General features: G+C 37.0%; 2 protein-coding genes and 1 pseudogene across 2 annotated transcripts; 2 read left to right on the top strand and 1 right to left on the bottom strand.

Moving 5' to 3' along the window:
- Positions 1 to 561: 561 nt before the first annotated feature.
- On the top strand, positions 562 to 2,244 carry LOC137944527 (LIM domain-containing protein PLIM2a-like; annotated as a pseudogene).
- Positions 2,245 to 5,479: 3,235 nt separating this feature from the next.
- LOC137944526 (receptor-like protein EIX2) lies at positions 5,480 to 7,702 on the top strand. The gene has a single exon (XM_068790212.1). It carries the CDS (start codon positions 5,480 to 5,482, stop codon positions 7,700 to 7,702), a length of 2,223 nt encoding a protein of 740 aa, XP_068646313.1.
- Positions 7,703 to 8,736: 1,034 nt separating this feature from the next.
- Positions 8,737 to 17,111, bottom strand: LOC137944017 (putative pentatricopeptide repeat-containing protein At3g23330). Its single transcript, XM_068789510.1, is given in 9 exon segments — positions 8,737 to 9,193; positions 10,124 to 10,240; positions 12,088 to 12,366; positions 12,630 to 12,921; positions 12,924 to 12,983; positions 12,986 to 13,958; positions 14,652 to 14,705; positions 14,829 to 15,059; positions 15,797 to 17,111. Coding segments are annotated over 3 exon segments (906 nt in total). The 5' UTR covers positions 13,665 to 13,958; positions 14,652 to 14,705; positions 14,829 to 15,059; positions 15,797 to 17,111; the 3' UTR covers positions 8,737 to 9,193; positions 10,124 to 10,240; positions 12,088 to 12,366; positions 12,630 to 12,754.
- Between the last annotated feature and the right edge of the window lie 2,019 nt (positions 17,112 to 19,130).

The following is a 19,130-nucleotide window of genomic DNA, read 5'->3' as shown; positions in this document are numbered from 1 at the left end:
TTCGTTTCAGCCCAAGAAGGTCCAGGAGAATTCGCACGATTAGCCTTAAAGAATAAAGACTCGCATGCATAGCTGTGATCCAACTTCGTAGTTACGCGGACTCCATCTTGATCACATTCTCTCCTACCAACGACCTGAGAGTGTCAATCCAAATTTTCCGAGCGATTCCAGCAGTGGCGAGGATTTGGCCAGAAGGATCGATCTCCATGACGCCGAGGGTATCGGAGACGGCGGAGTGAACGGCGTTGGTGGAGACGAGGGTGGAGAGGTGGAAGTCCCATTCACAGAGATCTTTCTTATGTTCTTCTTCTTCTTCCCTGCCTTCGCTGCTTGGGCTGGGGTCCATTTCCCATTTATTGGAGACGGTGGAGAGGGTGGAGGGTACGTTACCTGATACCAATTCCGATACTCTTTAAATCAGAGAATTAATTTTTACAAGTAGATAAGTGGGGGCGGAGGGTTTGGTACCCAAGAACCTGGCCTTCCCCTTTGCAGAGGTTTTCATGTTTACATACTATCATCTGTTTGTTTGTTTGTTCCTTCGAGTTTTGATTTTTCAAGATGGCTTTCACTGGGACTTTGGAGAAGTGCAAGGCATGTGATAGGACCGTTTACATGGTTGATATGTTATCTGCTTATGGTGTGGCCTATCACAAGTCCTGCTTCAAATGCAGCCGTTGTGGAGGGACAAACTGGTTAGTATTTTTTATTTTTCTTGTTGTTCTGGGTAGAAGTGTTGTATTGTTGAAATCAGTATGACCCATTTCAAATAAGCTCTTGAGCAAAACCTGACATGATTTATATTTGTTGTATATGTTTTAATTTTTTTTTAATTCTGTTGATGATGGATATCTTTAGATGAGTAACTACTCTTCCATGGATGGAGTCCTCTGCTTCAAGCCTCACTTTGAACAGCTCTTCAAGGAGACAGGAAGTCTCTCCAAGAATTTCCAGCGTGAGGATTTTCTCATACTTTGAACTCTCCAAGCTCTTTCCTTACATGGGTTTTCTAATACTTGAAACCGATTCTCTCTCTTTCTTTTGTGGGTATTTTTCTCATGTGTGCAGTTTTATGACTTTCCAGATGGAAAATCTTCTGTAAAGTTAAATGATCTGGTACGTTGTAACATTATCTTCTGCAATGGAGTTTTTCTTCACTTTACTTGTCCAGAATGCTCACACATGAGTTGGATCATTTACCTCACAGAGTAGGCAGCCCAGCAAATTGTCTTCCTTCTTCTCTGGGACCCAAGACAGAAAATAGCATATCTACTAGAAAAGGTCTATCACTTTTTTTGTTCTCTTGTGTTGATCCAAACGAGTTTAGTTTTCATATATATGAGCTAATAAGAGATTCATATAACTACTGCATTTTTAGGAATATGTTCATACATTGGAACAAAATAAATGAAACTTTCAATGATTTTGGGGTAATTTTTCTTTTTTGTCAAGATTCTTCTGTGAGATGTCTAGTACATACCTAAAAAGAAATCATGATGACCAGAGATATGAAAGCTAACTAGATTAACCATCACATTACCTAGTTTGTTCACCAATCTCCGATTCCTTTTTTCTTTTATTTTGTATTTTTTTTTAAATGGGGAAATCTTATTAAACTGCTAAAAGCAATCCAAAACAGAGAGGACCATTCAAGCAATAGGGAAGGAGACCCAGAAACAAACGACGAAAGAGAGACGCCATCTTTGGCGAGAGAATCAGCTAGGGAATTGGCTTCTCTGAGTACATGCTGCTAAGAAACATCAAGAGGGCCTAAATGAGTCTTGATTTTCCTCAAAGATGAGTCAGAACCTCCATGGAAGCTTGGATTGTCCTTTCATCCAGTTGAAATTATTCCTTGTTTGCTAAAATTATTTCTTAAAATCTAACTCATACTAGTGCTCATGTTTTGAGAAATGTTGAATTTTTTTTCTGGAAGCTGTAACAGGTAACTCTGGAAGGGGAATCATATCATAAATCCTGTTCAAGTGTGCCCATCGAGGTTGTGTCCTCACTCTTTCATCCTATGCTGCAATGGATGGTGTTATTTACTGCAAGGCCCATTTCGTACAATTGTTCAAGGAGAAAGGAAGCTACAACCATGTCCTTAAGGCATCTTTGATGAAGCGCAACTCTGCTGCAGTACCAGGGGAGTCTCAGAAAGAGAAGGAGGCAGCACAGGATGAGAGCCAAGAAACAAAAGAAGCTGAAACAGAAGAAGCAACAACAGAGCAGGAGCATTCATAATCATAGGATGTTCAAATTTTCACCAATATTTATCGTTGTTGTATTGGTTGCTTTTCTTTTTCCTTCTTTCACTATATTTTTCTAAATTCATTTCACCCATACCAAATCCTAATCGATTTTGCATTGGGCAAGTTTCCATCCCTATTAGACAGCAAAGACTGAATATCCCTTATTTTAGCTCCCTGAGCCAGCTTAAAACATGTAATGACGGCCAAGATCAATAAATTTATGTACAAGATGAATGTTGAACTTCAACTATATTATAGCTGTTCTTTTTTTTTTCTTCTTCCTTTTGCAATAAAAGAATATCATCAATCTCTTCCCAAGATACCAACAGGATTGACATTGCAACTTACGTGTCTACCAACCTCAACCTCCCTCTCTTAATTTCCTCCACTCTCCACTCTCAACATACCTTTTCTTTCCATCACCATGCGCCTCAAACATCATAAAAACAACACACTACAACATCAATTGTTCTCAATCAACATGAACTGAACTATGACATGAATCATGGGGAGGTTCAATCAACTTAGAAGTCACAATTGCAGCAAAATCATCTACTGCATAGCCATCTTTGTCAAATCTTCCTCTCTCGGAGTTTTCTCTGAATTTCCCATCAAACAAACAACTTCTGTGTTTGCCATTTCCTGAAGTACTCATTTACATATTTGGTTTAGGAGATTTTGACCAATCACAGAGACTAGAGTTTTTTACCCTTTTTTTTTACATCAATCAAATGATAGAAAGGTTCCCTCCAGAAACTATCACTGAATATTCGTTGCTAATATCATCTGTGAGATTCTTTTACTTTCCAATGCACAAGGGAATGGACACTTGCAAAATCATTTCCGTCCAGCTGTTTAAGAGAAGAGAGACATTCACAACCAACTCAGAATAGTCTGAAAATGCTCAGATTAGTACCTGTAGATTTCATCAATGAAATAAAAAAGTCAAATACCAAAAGTGTAGATGAAGCAAGTAGATGTTGAAGCCAAGAAGTTGCTTCATGAACCTTGTGATAGTTTAAAACAAGGACCAGAACATGTCTCCATTATAATAGAGGAAGTCAAGAAAAATACAAATCGCACAAAACATGACTCAAGGACAAACAGGAAAAAGATTTCATAGTTAAAAAAGTAAAATAGGACCTAGTTGCAAAATAGGAATTGACAAATTCAATGTTTCTAGCACCCATAATCTGATGGAGGACGTGGTAATCACGTATATATAGCAAGCATAAAATGTAAAGATATGACATCTTAAATTCACAAATCGGAACTTATCCATGTTGTAATAGATTTTGAACAATTCATTGCAAACGTATAACATGCTAGACATAAAATTTTTCAATAAGAATATTTCCCTCACAATAACAATCATTTATCACTTCGCTCTTCCAAATATAAACACTTCATTTATTCTTCTGGGGCCAAAGACGGGGAAGGTTATGCAAATTCTAACCCATTGGACGGGTGATAGAAATTTCTAACCCATTGGACGGTGAAGGCTATGACACCGAAAGGTCTTTTAGAAAAGAACGAGTTGGGGTCTCCATTTTCTAACCCATTGGATGGGCCATAAATCATTGTAAACAAGGCTATTTGGTATAAGAACTCTTTGATGTAAGATAGAAAAAATACTAAAATGGTTAAATATTTTAAATATTTCAAAATTACTAAGTCAAGTCATAGCCTGAAAGCAACAGGACCAGTAGATTAGGACTCTCTTGGATCAAATGGCTCCTCCTTCCAACACGCTGAGGGCAAGTGAGTGTTCCAAATTAATGACCATCACCAACCAGCTCTATATTTGCTTTCATGTAGTCCATTTCAGCAAAAGACTTATCTTCTCAGTATTTCTAGCCCAAAACATGCGTTGGAAAATGACTAAATGGCTGTTGGGTACAGTTGTAGCATGTCGTCGAGGGCTTCAAATGACTCCTCCTTCCAAGACGCTGAGTGGCCAGATGCAGGAAAATAAAGCTTGAGACGCTTTGTGGCCCCAAGAATAATATCCTTCCAGCATTATAGACAAGTACTAAGAGTGACCATGTGACCGACGTCGTTAATTACTTTTATTGTTTACTATTTTATCCAAAACAGCAAGTCAAAATAATACACGTGTCACTATGCTAGATGCGGTCAAGTCATTAATTGCTGGATGCGGTCAGGTCCCTATGTCATTTCAATTAATTTCTCTATAGAAATATATTTTCTCAACCCGTGTCTTCGTAAACGAACGACTTGGGGTCTCCAGTTTTTATTGCCTTTACGTGCAGATTGATTCTTCTGGGGCCAAAGACAGGAGAAGGCTATACAAATTTTCTAACCCACTCGACGGGCCATAAATCATCCTAGATAAATCTATAAATAGCCAAAGAAATTCTTTCTTCTCCATATCTTGCAATCAGCATAATGGGTACTTCAATTCCCGCTCTTCTTTTTCTTAGCTGTTCTTTTCCTTCTTGTTCAATTCCCGCTGTCATGAACAAGAGAGACAAGCTCTCCTCAAGTTCAAACACGGCCTTTATGATCCTGCAAGTATGCTCTCTTCGTGGGTAGGGGAGGATTGTTGCAATTGGACCGGTGTAGGCTGCATGAATACCACTGGTCATGTTATTATGCTGGATCTTCGGAATGAAAACTCCAACGACTATTGGCGACCATTATTAAACTCCAGTTTGGGTGGTAAGATCGATTCATCTTTGATTCATTTGAAGCATCTAAAGTATTTGGATTTGAGCTGGAACAATTTCAATATGACTCATATCCCCAAATATTTTGGTTCTTTCGAACATCTCAGATATCTAAATCTCTCTCATGCATATTTTGATGGAAAGATTCCATACCAGCTTGGGAACCTCTCTAATTTGCACACTCTTGATCTCAACTCTGCTATCTTGTATTCCACTAGTGTTGTTGATGACCTTGCTTGGCTTTCCTCTCTCTCTTTTTTACAATACCTTGATCTCTCATGGGTAAACCTTACAAGGGCACTGAATTGGCAGCAGGAAATCAACAAAGTTTCCTCTTTGAAAGAGTTACATTTGAGCGGTTGCATGTTAGGAAATATCCATTCCTCATTCCCATTTTCTAACCTCACATCTATAAATGTCCTTGATTTTTCTTACAACGAATTTAATTCTACATTACCCCATTGGTTGACAAATTTCAGCAGCCTGGCATATCTTGATCTACATGAAAATCAGTTTAGTGGCTCAATCCCATCTGCTATGGGAAATCTCACTTCTCTTGAGTTTCTTTACTTGAACTCAAATTCCATTGATGGTAGGATTCCAAGAAGTTTCAATAATTTATGCAATTTGAGGATTTTACAGTTATCAAGAAATTCTATTAGTAGTTGGGAGAGATTGACAGGATGTCTTGCCAATCGTTTGAAAGAATTGTATTTGGATTTCAATCAATTAACAGGAGATTTGCCTAATTGGTTGACAAATTTCAGCAGCCTTGCATATCTTGATCTAAGTGACAATCAGTTTAGTGGCTCAATCCCATCTGCTATGGGAAATCTCACTTCTCTTGAGTTTCTTGACTTGAGCTACAATTTCATTGGTGGTAGGATTCCAAGAAGTTTCAATAATTTGTGCAATTTGAGGATTTTATGGTTAGAAAAAAATTTTATTAGTAGTTGGGAGAGATTGACAGGATGTCTTGCCAATAGCTTGGAAACCTTGGATGTGAGTAGAAATCAATTGAAGGAAAGTTTACAAGTTTGGTTGGGAGAGATGAGTAATTTCAAGACCTTAAAGTTCCTTGATCTATCTGACAACTTATTTTCGGGATTCATTCCTTCCTCGATTGGGAGTTTATCATCACTGGAGAAGTTAGACCTACGTGGCAACAAACTCGGAGGCTATATTCCCCAAAGTATTGGAAAACTGTCAAACCTGCGTTATTTTGATATTGGCAATAATTCCTTCACATTTGTCATCACTGAATCTCTTTTCACTAAAGTTGAAAGTTTGGAGTTTATTATATTGGCACACAACAACTTGATTTGGAATGTTATTTCTCAATGGCTCCCTCCTAACATCTCACACATTGATATATCATCTTGTCCAGTGGGGCCAAAATTTCCCTCATGGCTTCAACACCATAAGAGCGTTTCTTGGCTAGATATGTCTAATTCAAGTATTTCAGATGTTATCCCAGATTGGTTTTGGAATATTACAGTCAAGATGTACTATTTGGATCTTTCTCACAACCAACTTCAGGGCAAGTTGCCAAATTCATTCCTAGAGATTTTGGATCTTTCAAACGATTCTTTTTCTGGACCAGTTCTTGAGAAGAATATGCCAAATTTGATACGGTTGGATATTTCAAATAACTTTCTGAATGGTAGCATTCCATCCTTACTTTGCAAATTAGAAAGTTTAGCATATCTTGATCTATCAAACAATTATCTACATGGCAATATTCATGATTGTTGGGGGAATACATCAAAGTCTATATGGTACATAAATTTCTCGAACAATAATTTTTCTGGTGAAATTCCGAGCTCACTGAGTGACTTACCTTTCCTTGTATCATTGCACTTGAGGAATAACTGTTTGTCAGGAGAACTCCCTTCAACCATGAAAAAGATGAAGTCGTTGGTCGTTCTTGATCTTGCTCATAACAAACTATCTGGAGTCATACCGACATGGCTTGGGGAGAACTTATCAAGTTTGAGGATTCTATCATTACACTCAAATATGATTTACGGAAATATCCCTCCACAAATATCGAAAAATAGTTCTCTTCAGTACTTGGATCTTTCACACAACAATCTATCAGGGACTATTCCACGATCATTGGGGGACTTTTCTGCAATGACTAAGATACATAATGCTAGTGATCAAATTATTTTTCCTGAAGTGTTTGGTGATGAAACAATATGGGATAATATTGTAATGATTCTAAAAGGAGTGGAACTTGAAAATAGTAAGACACTTGGATTTTATAATGTCATAGATCTCTCAGTAAATAGTCTATCTGGAGATATTCCCGAAGAATTGACACGTCTCCTTGGACTAGTGAGTTTGAACTTGTCAAGTAATTATTTGAAAGGAAATATTCCCAACAAGATTGGAGCTTTGAAACAACTGGAATCCTTGGATTTGTCCAGAAATAGACTTTTTGGCAAAGTGCCTTCAAGCTTATCGACATTAAATTTCTTGAGCAAGCTAAACTTGTCATACAACAATTTATCAGGGAGGATACCATCTGGTTTTCAGTTACAGACACTCAACGACTCATCAATATATATTGGTAATGACAACCTGTGTGGGCCACCACTATCACCGTGTCCAACAAATGAGGTGCCCCCCAAAACGGAGATGGAGAGAGAGAAAGATGATGAATTTGAAATGACAGGGTTTTTTGTTAGCATAGGGGTAGGTATTGTCGTAGGCTTTTGGGGATTTTGTGCTGTTTTGATATTCAAAAGGTCATAGAGGATCGCCTATTATCGATTTTGTGATGACATCATAGAAAAAGTTATTGTGGCAATGATTTTATGGTTTGCTAGACTCAAGAGAAAGATCTAGAAGGTCAGGGAAAACTAGGCATCTATTAAAACCAAAACGATGGATTGGTAAACATTCTTTACCTTATACATTTTATCAGCCTTTTGTTTGACAAATACAAAGCGCTTACTCTACTTTTTTTTGACAATTTTAGGGACTATTGGCGCAAAGTATGAATTGTCTACCTCTTGCTTATTTGTGCAAGGAACTCGTACCTACCGCAGGTGATTGATTGATACTACAATGGCATAGAAATAATGTTGGTACAAGTTATCATCAATGGTTTTGGCCCAGTATGTATCTATTTGGTTTGATTATGTGAAAACTTTTAGTAGTTTTATTTTTCGTTTTACAACAATTAAGAGGCATTAAAGTAAAACTACAAAAACCATAAAATTTCTTTCTCAGAACAAGCAAAGCTATTTATGAGAAGAGTTTTAACTTTCAAAAGTAGATTTTTACTTTCAAAAGTTTTAACTTTCAAAAGTAATTGAAAGTAGCATAAATTGTTGTTAGGTTTCTTTCAACAAGTGTATCAAATATAAAAGCGACATATAAACAACAAAAAACCTATTACATTTTCTTTTAAACTTTCTATTTTTGTTGGTCAATTTCCTCTGAATAATGTGTTTATTACCGCAATGAGATTTCAACACCTTTGTTTATTGAAAAAAAAATAGCTAGTTCTCTGAAAAATCCGAATAAATATGATTATACTTATTTTTACTAAAGGATTTTTTATGATTATACTTATTTCAAAAGTTTTAACTTTCAAAAGCAATTTAAAGCACCATAAATAGTTGTTAGGTTCCTTTTAGCACTTGTATCAAATATAAAAATAAAATATAAACAACAACAAAACCTATTACTTTGTCATCTGAGCTTTTTAGTTTTGTTGGTCAATTTCCTCTAACTAATGTGTTTGTCACCAAAATGAGATTCCAATACCTTTGTTTGTTGAAAGAAAAATAGTTGTTGGTATGAAAAATCCTCAGAAATATAAGTAAACTAATTTTTACTAAAAGATTGTTATGTGTACATTAAGCTAAGATCACTTTGTCCTTTCCCATTAGGAAAGGAGTCACCAACCGTTTATAAAGTCAGTTTTTTACATAAATCAAATAATATCTTACAGAAAATATAAAACCCAAGCCAAAAACATAAAAAACAAGCATAGACAGAAGTCAAGCCAATTTTGCTCATTTCTTCAAATATTTTCCAAAGGCAAATTTGGTCTTTATTTGAACGAGGGTAATGGGAGGCTATACTTCTTTGCTCATTCTCTCTGGTCTCTTCTCTCCACCCATCCGCCACCGATATTGGAAACAAAGCACACAAGCGGGCTATACAGAGCTCTACATGCCATCCCTCACAAATGTCACCATGTCGAGATGAGTTATCCTTCGTGTCAAGGCCGGCCTGCATGATGGCAATCAGCTCAAATGACAGCTATGAAGATGATCGTGCCTCACATCATAGGATATTTGACTCTCCAACACTTCAAGAAAGGAAACATGGAAACTAAAAAATATACTCATAGACCTTGTAAAATAAGAAAGCATCTCAATGTTCAAAAATGTAAACATTAGATGCGTTGTTGTATAGGGCTCACTATTATTCACATCCACCAAATTAATCAAAGTCGGTATTTGCACATTCTTCATGTTAGGTGACCCTATGCAACACTAGCTACACAATCTCATACAAAGTTAAAGCATCCACACATGTGGTACCAGGACCCACTTGTGAAGATAAAGATGAAGAATCCGTTGGACATATTGAGAAGATCTCTCCCGTGTGCAACACAAGTTGAACAAGGACAAAGGGAGTTTCATCCAATCAACCATTCTAAGAAGGAATGATCATCTCCAAGGATTCCTTCAACTAGGAAAGTCCATGTTAAAACATGTCTTTTTCTATAAGGAAAGTCTAGTTGTTGAGAGTTTATCAATCTTTTTTTTTTTTTCTAAAGAAAAAAATATCAATCACAATTCAAAGTCTTTATTTTTCTATACACAATTTAATACAAGGAAGTTTTTCCAAGAGATTGTTTTATTTCAATTACTTTTCAGCCACCACTTGGCAATGTTTCAAGAGCTTCTGCAATCAGACCATTTGAATTGGTTCATCCAAAAAATGGAACCTAGACCAGATATTTTACTTTTGGCTAAACCTGCTCTCTGACCAAATATTTTACTCCGTTTGATTGACCAATCACACTGGCCTCTAGCAGAGTTGCACATGTCAGTATTATTTTGTATACCCTGAACCCTTTCACCCACAAACTTCAGCTTTCTTCAACCCATAGTGATAAACAAATAATAGCTAGAAAAATTAGATGAAGATTACCTTCATAAAATTGTAAGGATCTTCCAATTGATTCATTATTAAGCCAAGTATGTGGTAGTGATCAACATAAAGATGCATAGATGCCACGTTGAAACTTCACTGTCCATTTGCTACATACTGAAAAAATTGGGAGATAAGAAAAAATATAGTTCCATGGAAAAGTGTTTTCGGTAGATATATAATAATGAAAAAGCAACAAAAAATGCTTTAGAGTTCACCATCTATTCACGTCCATAAGTCTCTTTCCAACAGATTTAACCTACAGGTGCTCAAGCTGAGAATTTATGCTAAATCTATCACTTACATGTAAACAGACTATAAGTAAAACAGAGGTCAGTGCGTGTAGAACTTGAAAGAATGATCGCACATAACACAACTAATAAATTAGATTTTCAGGAACTATAATTTTTTCCAGGAAAGGTGCTCATACGTTTAAACATTTCGGATCTTTTAAATTTTAATAATAGCACATTTCAGTATTTTATAATCTAATTTTTTTCAAAGGTGATAGAGCAAAAACAATAGTCTTTAGCAAAAAAGAAGCTACAGAGTGCAGAAAAAGATTCATCAACTACTAAATACTTTTTTAAGTTATTCATAAAAAAAATACTTTTTTTAAGCTCTTGACAGTTTTCCCATTGTATTAATTCCTCGAAGTTTTTTTTTTCCTTTTATATTTTGAACTGAGTTCCCTATAGTTCCTATATACATCTTTAATTTGCTCAAAAATCCCAACAGGCAACTAATTTAAAATGGCATTTGTAGAGTGCCCTTATACAATATAGAAGCTTAGGAAGCATACTAGTAATACAGAGGATTCTGTTCCCTGTTTCTACTAGTAAAATTTCCTAAGAAAATAATTCTCTTTTTACTTTAGAAGAGATGTAAGAATTTTTATTTTTATTCCAACCACTCCAACCTCCAAAGATGTCCTGTAGGTTTTCATGGTTTAAGAAACCCTCAACCAGTACTGCTGTATCATACATGCTCAAAATTTCTTGTGAAGGCCTTTCCTGGAAAAAATATCATCGGGTGGTTAGCTACACTCATGCAGACTGCTGTATCATCCAAGAGCACCTTCCAGACAAGTAAAAGCCAAGACCAAAGTTGAGTTTGAGGTAAACAACAGTAGTGGAATCTCACTACTTGAACTGGAATGAACTCCCTCTGCTGGAGATTTGTATCTCTAAAAATAACAGAAATGGAGAGATAAATGGGATTTATTTCAAAAGAACCTTAGCAAATGCCACCTAGACAATCTGTTTAGTGTCAGTCTCTATTTAATAACTTGTTAATTCTATGACGGTTATTCCTTTCCAGCCATTTTCAAATGGAAAACCCTAAAGAGCCACCCACAAATAAAAGGTATTCAGTTTTTATTGATGGAAAAATGTGAAAGTGAATATGAAAGTTTTTTTTCCCACAGAAATATGGTTTACATGAATACTTTAGAATAGCTTAAAGAATTCAGCATTAGCGGCTAGACTCAAATCACAAACCACACAAGAACATCAACAACTGCAAACTCTAGCCAGTAAACTAGTCATAAGAGGAAATTTGAGATTACAATGAATTCTATATCAGGCTATTGTTGGAGCTCATAAAAGAGCAGTACATAACATAAAAAGACCCAAAAAAAAAAAAAACAAAGAGAATGAAAAAGATTATGAGACATCATCTTTTTGGGAAATCAATAAATCTTCAAACGAAAAATAAAGAGAATATCAAGAGGATAGGAGAATATAAGAAAGAAGAACTAGGGAACTCCTTCAGTAACCTTGGGCCCTCTGGCTATGGCAGTGTGATTTGTAACCACTCCGGTCATGTTCCCCTCTCATATTGTCACCCCTAGGGTATCTCAGATTCCACCTCAACTGAGGTCCATGCGCTTCTTCATGGCTTGAGAATTTTTAAGAATAATCTTAGTAAGCCAATGTGGAAGGAGATTTTTAAACTGTGATCACCTGGGCATAGGGGGACGGCTAATTTACAATGGAGATTTGACAAAAAAATTCATGGAGAATGAGGGTTTGGTTGCCACTGTCCAGATTGATTGGTCCCATCCCATATCCCTCAGGACGTCAACTCTTCAGCTGACCACAACACCAAGAAAGCACTCTCTCCAGGACTTCACCTATCATTTTTTTCAGGAATTTCTTCTGACTTTGTTTCTTCTTGATATATAACTTCTGTTGTCGATGCGCCTTTGTCTCCTCCTCCTTTTTATCCATCAAGATTTTTTCCTTTAGAAATTAAAAAAAAAAAAGAACTTGAGGGATTGTAACCTAAAAAAAAAAAAACATAATATTTCTTTTCCCACCTTTCCTAGCTTTCAACAATCATAATACAAGTTCAAATAAATGAGAATTTAGAAAGAGAGAGAAAAAGAGTGAGAGAGAGAGGGAGCAAACACTACCTCCTTCTCTCCCTTCTCTCCCAGTGACACAAACCAAGAAAAAGGGGAAAACAAAGAGAAAAACGAAATAGCCAAATGGATTCAACTTACTGCTTCCAACCAAAAGACCAACCCAGCAATGGCCATGATGATGTGCAGTGAAATGGCATCTGTGCATTCACCAAACTTCTTCAAAGGATGAAGCCAACAAGGAAATCAATGCTAATTGTAATGACTCACCAATAGTCTCCACAAGAACACAAACCATCCTTAAAATGGTGAAATCGACTGATATCCCTGACAATTATCTCTCTGGCCACTATCTTTAAGATGAACTTAGTAACAGTATGGTAGTCAATACACACACTTAGATTCTTAGTGACTCGAATAGTTGTTCCGGGGGGGTACTAATGATACCAAATGCTATAGCAAGTCTCTCGCTATGACTACACAAAAGTATCTCTTCTGCTCTTCCTCCACATCATGGAGTACATCACCTGTATACGGAACATACCCTTCTCGCTCCATTAGCTCACCCAAAATCTTCAAGGTCTCATGTATTTTATCATAGAATGGGTGGGATCTATCATCTGCTATGAATGTATGCAGTTTGTTTTTAACTTCAATCCAGCTACAAGCTGGTTTTTTCCTCATCCCCTTCCCCTTCATAGATATTCTCCTAGTTGCTGCATCCTTCCATCTACCACCACCAACATAAATGTTTGACATAAGAACATGGCATGCCATATTATCAGGCTCAAGCAGAACAATTTTTTGTGCCACCTTTTCAGCCAATGGAATATTTTTGTGAACTCTACAAGCACTCAATAAAGTTGACCAGACACTGGCAATGGGCTCCACTTTCATGCTTGATATGAAACTGTAGGCTTGCTCTAGCTTTCCTGCCCTTCTTTCTAAACCCGGTGAAATATTATAATCTTGCTTCATGCTATTAAAATATTTCCAAGCTTCTTCTATCAACCCACCATGACTACAAGCAGTTAAAACAGCCACAAATGCTACATAATTAGGTCTTACGTTCTCATGTTCCATCTGTTTGAACATGAAGAGGGCTTCTTGGGCCTTTCCATGCAGAGCATGACCAATGATTATGGCTGTCCATGACACCATATCTCGTGAATCCATCTTCTCAAAGATCCACAGGGCTGCTCAAATATAACCACATTTTGCATACATGTCTACAAGTGAGCTAGCTATAAAAACATTGTCTTAATACCTGCTCCTGACTATATATCCATGGAGCTGCTTCCCAAGATGTAATGTTGTCAAATGAACACAAGCAGGCATTATACTGGAAAATGTAACATGTCTAGGCTTAATTGTAGCCATCAACATTTGGTGAAGCAATCTCAGTCCTTCATCAAACAATCCAATTTGGACACATCCAGTAATAATGGAGTTGCATGAGATTGTGTCACGCTGGGGTAGCAGGTAAAGTTGGATTAGTAATGTCCCGGTAAGACAGAAAACACATCTAGTAACCTTTTAGCAAAAATAAGAAAAATATAGATGTTATGCAATAATTTTCCCATACAAAGTTGATGCTCTCTGCTTTTTTCCTCACTACTAACTAGAAACCTCATCTTTTGATAGCAGCTTGTAGCTTAGTCACCCTCTTTGATGGTATGCGTTGATGTATAATGCTTATCAAGGAAGAGGATTGCCTAGAAGCAATTTGCTTTGTTTTACTTAGTCACCGACATCTACCAGATAGTTAAAGCAAAAGCATCTCAACCCACAGAGTGTACAAAGATGTCCCCAAAACCAACATATACAAATAACTGAAAAGCTTAGACTGGGAAGAGAACTAAGGGATTATCACTGAAAGCAGATTATCATCAAACATTTCATGCCTAGTGATCTAAGAGTCCATTTTATGTCCATCCGTAGAATACACAAGCTTCCCTAAGATGTTACTTTTGTGAACTTTGATAGGTAAAAGGGTACTGGCTTAGAAGTATACACACGTGTAACTAGGGGCTATCTTTAATTTACAAAATCTTCAATGAGAGGATCTAGACAAAATATTTGCACAGAAGGGGAATAAATCAATAAATTCATACTCGATTGCATGAAAAACTAACCATCATTATTCAGTTATATCAAATTTACCTGTGAATAAATAAAGCCATCTCCGCAGCTGGTTGAACGATGTCACTCTCCGTGCTAGCTCACGCAAGAACACACCATAAAACGTGCACAATAGTGCAGAGAGAAATTTAAGTGACAAATGCACGACAAGTTACCGAAGGCCACCCACAAGAGTAAGAACAAAAATGAGCTACTTACCAGAATGTCTTCTAACGGGGAGACCATTAATAAAGTCGTTGTGTTCTGCCGGTGAGGGAAGCTCCTCGGCGACGGACGGCGACGGACGGCGACTCCTGCTCAACACGGAAGTGGACGCAATGGAATCCGGCGCGGGGGTAAGGTTTTCAAGCAAACAAGCCTCAGGAGGCGAAAAGGAATTTTACGTTAATTGCCCCGATTCACCTCCTCCACTTTCCCTTGAAAATAATCCTTAATTGAAAAAGGGAAAACAGACAAAAGTTAGCAAACAGTTTCCCAACTAAAAACTGCAGGACTTTTCCAATCTTTAACCTATGTGGGAGTATTCCCACAAACCACACACAATATCAACTTTAAAAGTATATTCTACAGATATTCTTCTTAAATTTTAGGATTGCCATAGCTTCCAAATTGACATCTCTACAGAAACCTCTGACTGAGACTAACTTGATTACTTCTTCCAAACTTATTTTTGCCTCAAGAAGCAATTTTTCTTTTTATTCCCTCATGATAAGAAGTGGCAAAAGTACTGCATCATGCATTTTAGGTAGTTCCTGCAGGTAAATCCACAGTGATACAGACAATATGTAGCTACAAAAACCTTGAAGAGGAATTATCCGAGGGAACCATTTCTCAAGAACCAATTAGCAGGCTAGGAACAAGTCATACTATTACCTTCAAACCATTAGAAGTAGATAATAATTAACTGACACACTACATACCTAAACCCTAGAAACGTGCATAAAAGAAGGATGGAAGCTACGAGAAGCTAGCAGGTTTAGAAGATTGCACAATGTAGCTTGATGCTAGATGATATTATCCATGTTCTTATCTTATTTCAAAATTATAGACTTGCATTCAACAGAAAAAGGAGAGCTGTATTGACACAAGAAAAAGTAAAAGATGCTAAACACCACAAACAAACAGAGTCAAGAGACATAAGATCAGTACAGTAGAGTTCTACTTACCAACAAAATGTACGAGAAGGGCTGATAAAAATCCTCCCAGGGGCCTCTCCACTGATGTCAAAGTAATGGATTTCACAAATTTGAGGCTTCATACTACTGATTTGGCTGCCCATTTCGAACATATCCGATCCAGATAGAGGGAAGAACAGTGAAAAGGAATTAAAACAGAGCAGGCGGAGAGCAAAACATGTCCGAAATACTGACACAAGAAGGTTGAGCTATGCTGGATCATTGAGCAGTGAAAACTGGTCACAGCATCCTCTATGAGAAGATCCACCACTCTTCCTGCGTCACTTAACACCGGGTAGAATTATGAAATGTACACAAGAACCTAGTAAAACCGATGGGGTGAAGAGCAGAATAAGCTTATATGCGGAGAAGTGGAAACGAGAAAAATGAAATTCGACTGCAGCAATGAGAACTGCACACAAACATCTTGCAACCGAAGACCAAAAATTATAAATTCATCCGATATTCTGTCTTTTGCTTGTCAATATGAGCAGCAGCAGGCACAAAGCACATAAATTTTTAGTCTTTCAGTTGCTTTCAATGTCGATCATATGCTGGAGACTGCGGGGATTTTCCTTCTTCCTCTGAGTACGCACTAACCCAGAGAGTGAACAAAAAGCGCCTGGAAGGAAACAAAGCAAAGCCAGCCCATGATCAACAAAAGGAACCCTCGACTGAAACAAGTAGCGGGTGATAGAAATTGTGAAAAGCTTGACCATGTACGCGTCGAATACCATGATCAACAGGAATACTGCTGTTACCACTCTCCCAGTCGTCAAAGGAATCGACCAATCGTGTAGGAAAGCGACGCCTCTCTCCCATTGAATTATTTTTGTTTCGTTTGTCCTCCGAACCTCAAACCGACTATCAAGCAGTTCCAAGAGGCGTTGGAAAGGCAGAGGAAGACTCACAATACAGGGTTTCATGGGTTTAGGGTTTTGCAGCTTCTGAGCTAGTGCTTCGCTCGAGTCAGGTAGACTCGATACTCGTCAAGGCTAGAGAGAGAAAACGGGCCTTGTTTTACTTGTGCGTAAAACGGAACCTTGATAACGGAAGTTAATTGATCAGATTGGCAACCTTCAAGTGATCGGATGGCTAGGCTTGTCCCCATTGAGAATGCTGGTTGCTGTTGGCTAATGGCAGACTGCGAAGATGAACGCGCAGAGTTCCCGCGGAAAATTGATATTTTGAAACCCATTTAGCGGCCGTGGCTGAACACTCTTGCCGTTCAAATCTTCCGTGGCTCGTAGCTAGATTTCTGTCACCTAACTTTTTGCATATCCTCTTCTAGTTCATCCGTTTTTTATCCTGTTTGCCCCCCCCCCCCCCCCCCCCCCCCCCCCCCTAGGGAGACGGAGGGAGAGAAAAATGATGAATCTGAAATGACCGAGTTTTTTGTTAGCATAGGGCTTGATATTGTTGTATGCTTTTGGGGGTTTTGTGCTGGTTTGATATTTAAAAGGTCATGGAGGATCGCCTATTATCGATTTTGTGATGACATCATAGAAAAAGTTATTGTGGCAATGCTTATATGGTTTGCTAGACTCAAGACAAAGATCCATTGGCATCTATTAAAACCAAGACGATGGATTGGTAAACATTCTTTGCCTTATACATTTTATCAGCCTTTTATTTCACAAATACAAAGTGCTTATTCTACTTTTTTTTTGACAATTTTGGGGACTATTGGCGCAGAGTATGAATTGTCTACCTCTTGCTTATTTGTGCAAGGAAGTCGTACCTACCGTAGGTGATTGATTGATACTATAATGGCATAGAAATAATATTGGTACAAGTTATCATCAATGGTTTTTGCCCAGTATGTATCTATTTGGTTTGATTATGTGAAAACTTTTAGTAGTTTTATTTTTCATTTTACGACAATTAAGAAGCATTAAAGTAAAACTACAAAAACCATAAAATTTCTTTCGTAGAACAAGCAAAGCTATTTATGAGAAGAGTTTTTACTTTCAAAAGTTGATTGATACTTTCAAAGTTTTAACTTTGAAAAGTAATTGAAAGTAGCATAAATTGTTGTTAGGTTTCTTTCAACAAGTGTATCAAATATAAAAGCGACATATAAACAACAAAAAACTTGTTACATTTTCTTTTGAACTTTCTATTTTTGTTGGTCAATTTCCTCTGAATAATATGTTTATTACCGCAATGAGATTTCAACACCTTTGTTTATTGAAAGAAAAATAGCTAGTTCTCTGAAAATTTCGAATAAATATGATTATACTTATTTTTACTAAAGGATTTTTTATGTGCACATTAAGCTTAGATCATTTGTCTTTTCCCATTAGCAAAGGAGTCACCAACAATTTATAAAGTCAGTCTCTTACATAAATCAAATAATATCTTATAGAAAATATAAAAGTCAAGCCAAAACCATATAAACCAAGCAAATAGAAGTCAAGATATTTCTGTTGATTTCTTAAAATATTTTACAAAGGCAAATTTGGTCTTTATTTGAACGAGGGTAACGGGAGGCTATACTTCTTTGCTCATTCTCTCTGGTCTATTCACTGCACCCATCCCCCTATACGCCACCGATATAGGAAACAAATCACACAAGCGAGGCATGCAGTTCTACATGCCAACCATCACAAATGTCACCATGCCGTGATGATTTATCCTTCCCGTCAAGGTCGGCCTGCATGATGGCTATCAACTCGAATGACAACAAAGAAGATGATTGTGCCTCACATCACAGGAAATTCGACTCTCCAAGACTTCAAAAAAGGAAATAAGGAAACTAGAAAATATGCTAAAAGACATTGTAAAATAAGAAAGTATCTCAATGTTCAAAAATATAAACATTATATGCGTTGTTGTGCAGGGCTGATTATTATTCATATCCACCAAATTAATCAAAGTCACTATTTGCACGTTCTTCATGATAGGTGACCTTATGCAACACTAGCTACACAATCTCATGTAAAGTTAAATACATCCACACATGTGGCACCAGGACCCACTTGTGAAGATAAAGATGAAGAATCTGTTGGACATGTTGAGAAGATCTCTCCCGTGTGTAATACAAGTTGATCAAGAACAAAATAGTTTCATCCAATCAAGCACTCTAAGAAGGAATGATCATCTCCAAGGATTGGTTCAACCAGGAAAGTCCTTATTAAAACATGTTTTTTCTTCTATAAAGAAAGTCTAATTGTTGAGAGCTTATCAGTCTTTTTTTTTTTCTAAAGAAAATAATATGAACCACAATTCAAAGTCTTTATTTTCCTATGCACAGTTTAAATAAGAGGAAGTTTTCCAAGAGATTGCTTGATTTGAATTACATTTTAGCCACCACTTAGCATGT

This window comes from Aristolochia californica, unplaced genomic scaffold (genome assembly GCF_029961685.1).
Source record: "Aristolochia californica isolate CCGP_79_NKW_82.1479 unplaced genomic scaffold, dmAriCali1.0.hap1 SCAF_11, whole genome shotgun sequence".
Lineage (NCBI taxonomy): Eukaryota > Viridiplantae > Streptophyta > Magnoliopsida > Piperales > Aristolochiaceae > Aristolochia > Aristolochia californica.
Note: the sequence above shows the minus strand (reverse complement) of the source record. Positions and strands in the feature narration are given on the sequence as shown.

What these genes read in the sequence shown, in the direction of transcription:
- LOC137944526 (XM_068790212.1), top strand. Translation starts at nt 5,480, where the DNA reads ATGGGAAATCTCACTTCTCTTGAGTTTCTTTACTTGAACTCAAATTCC.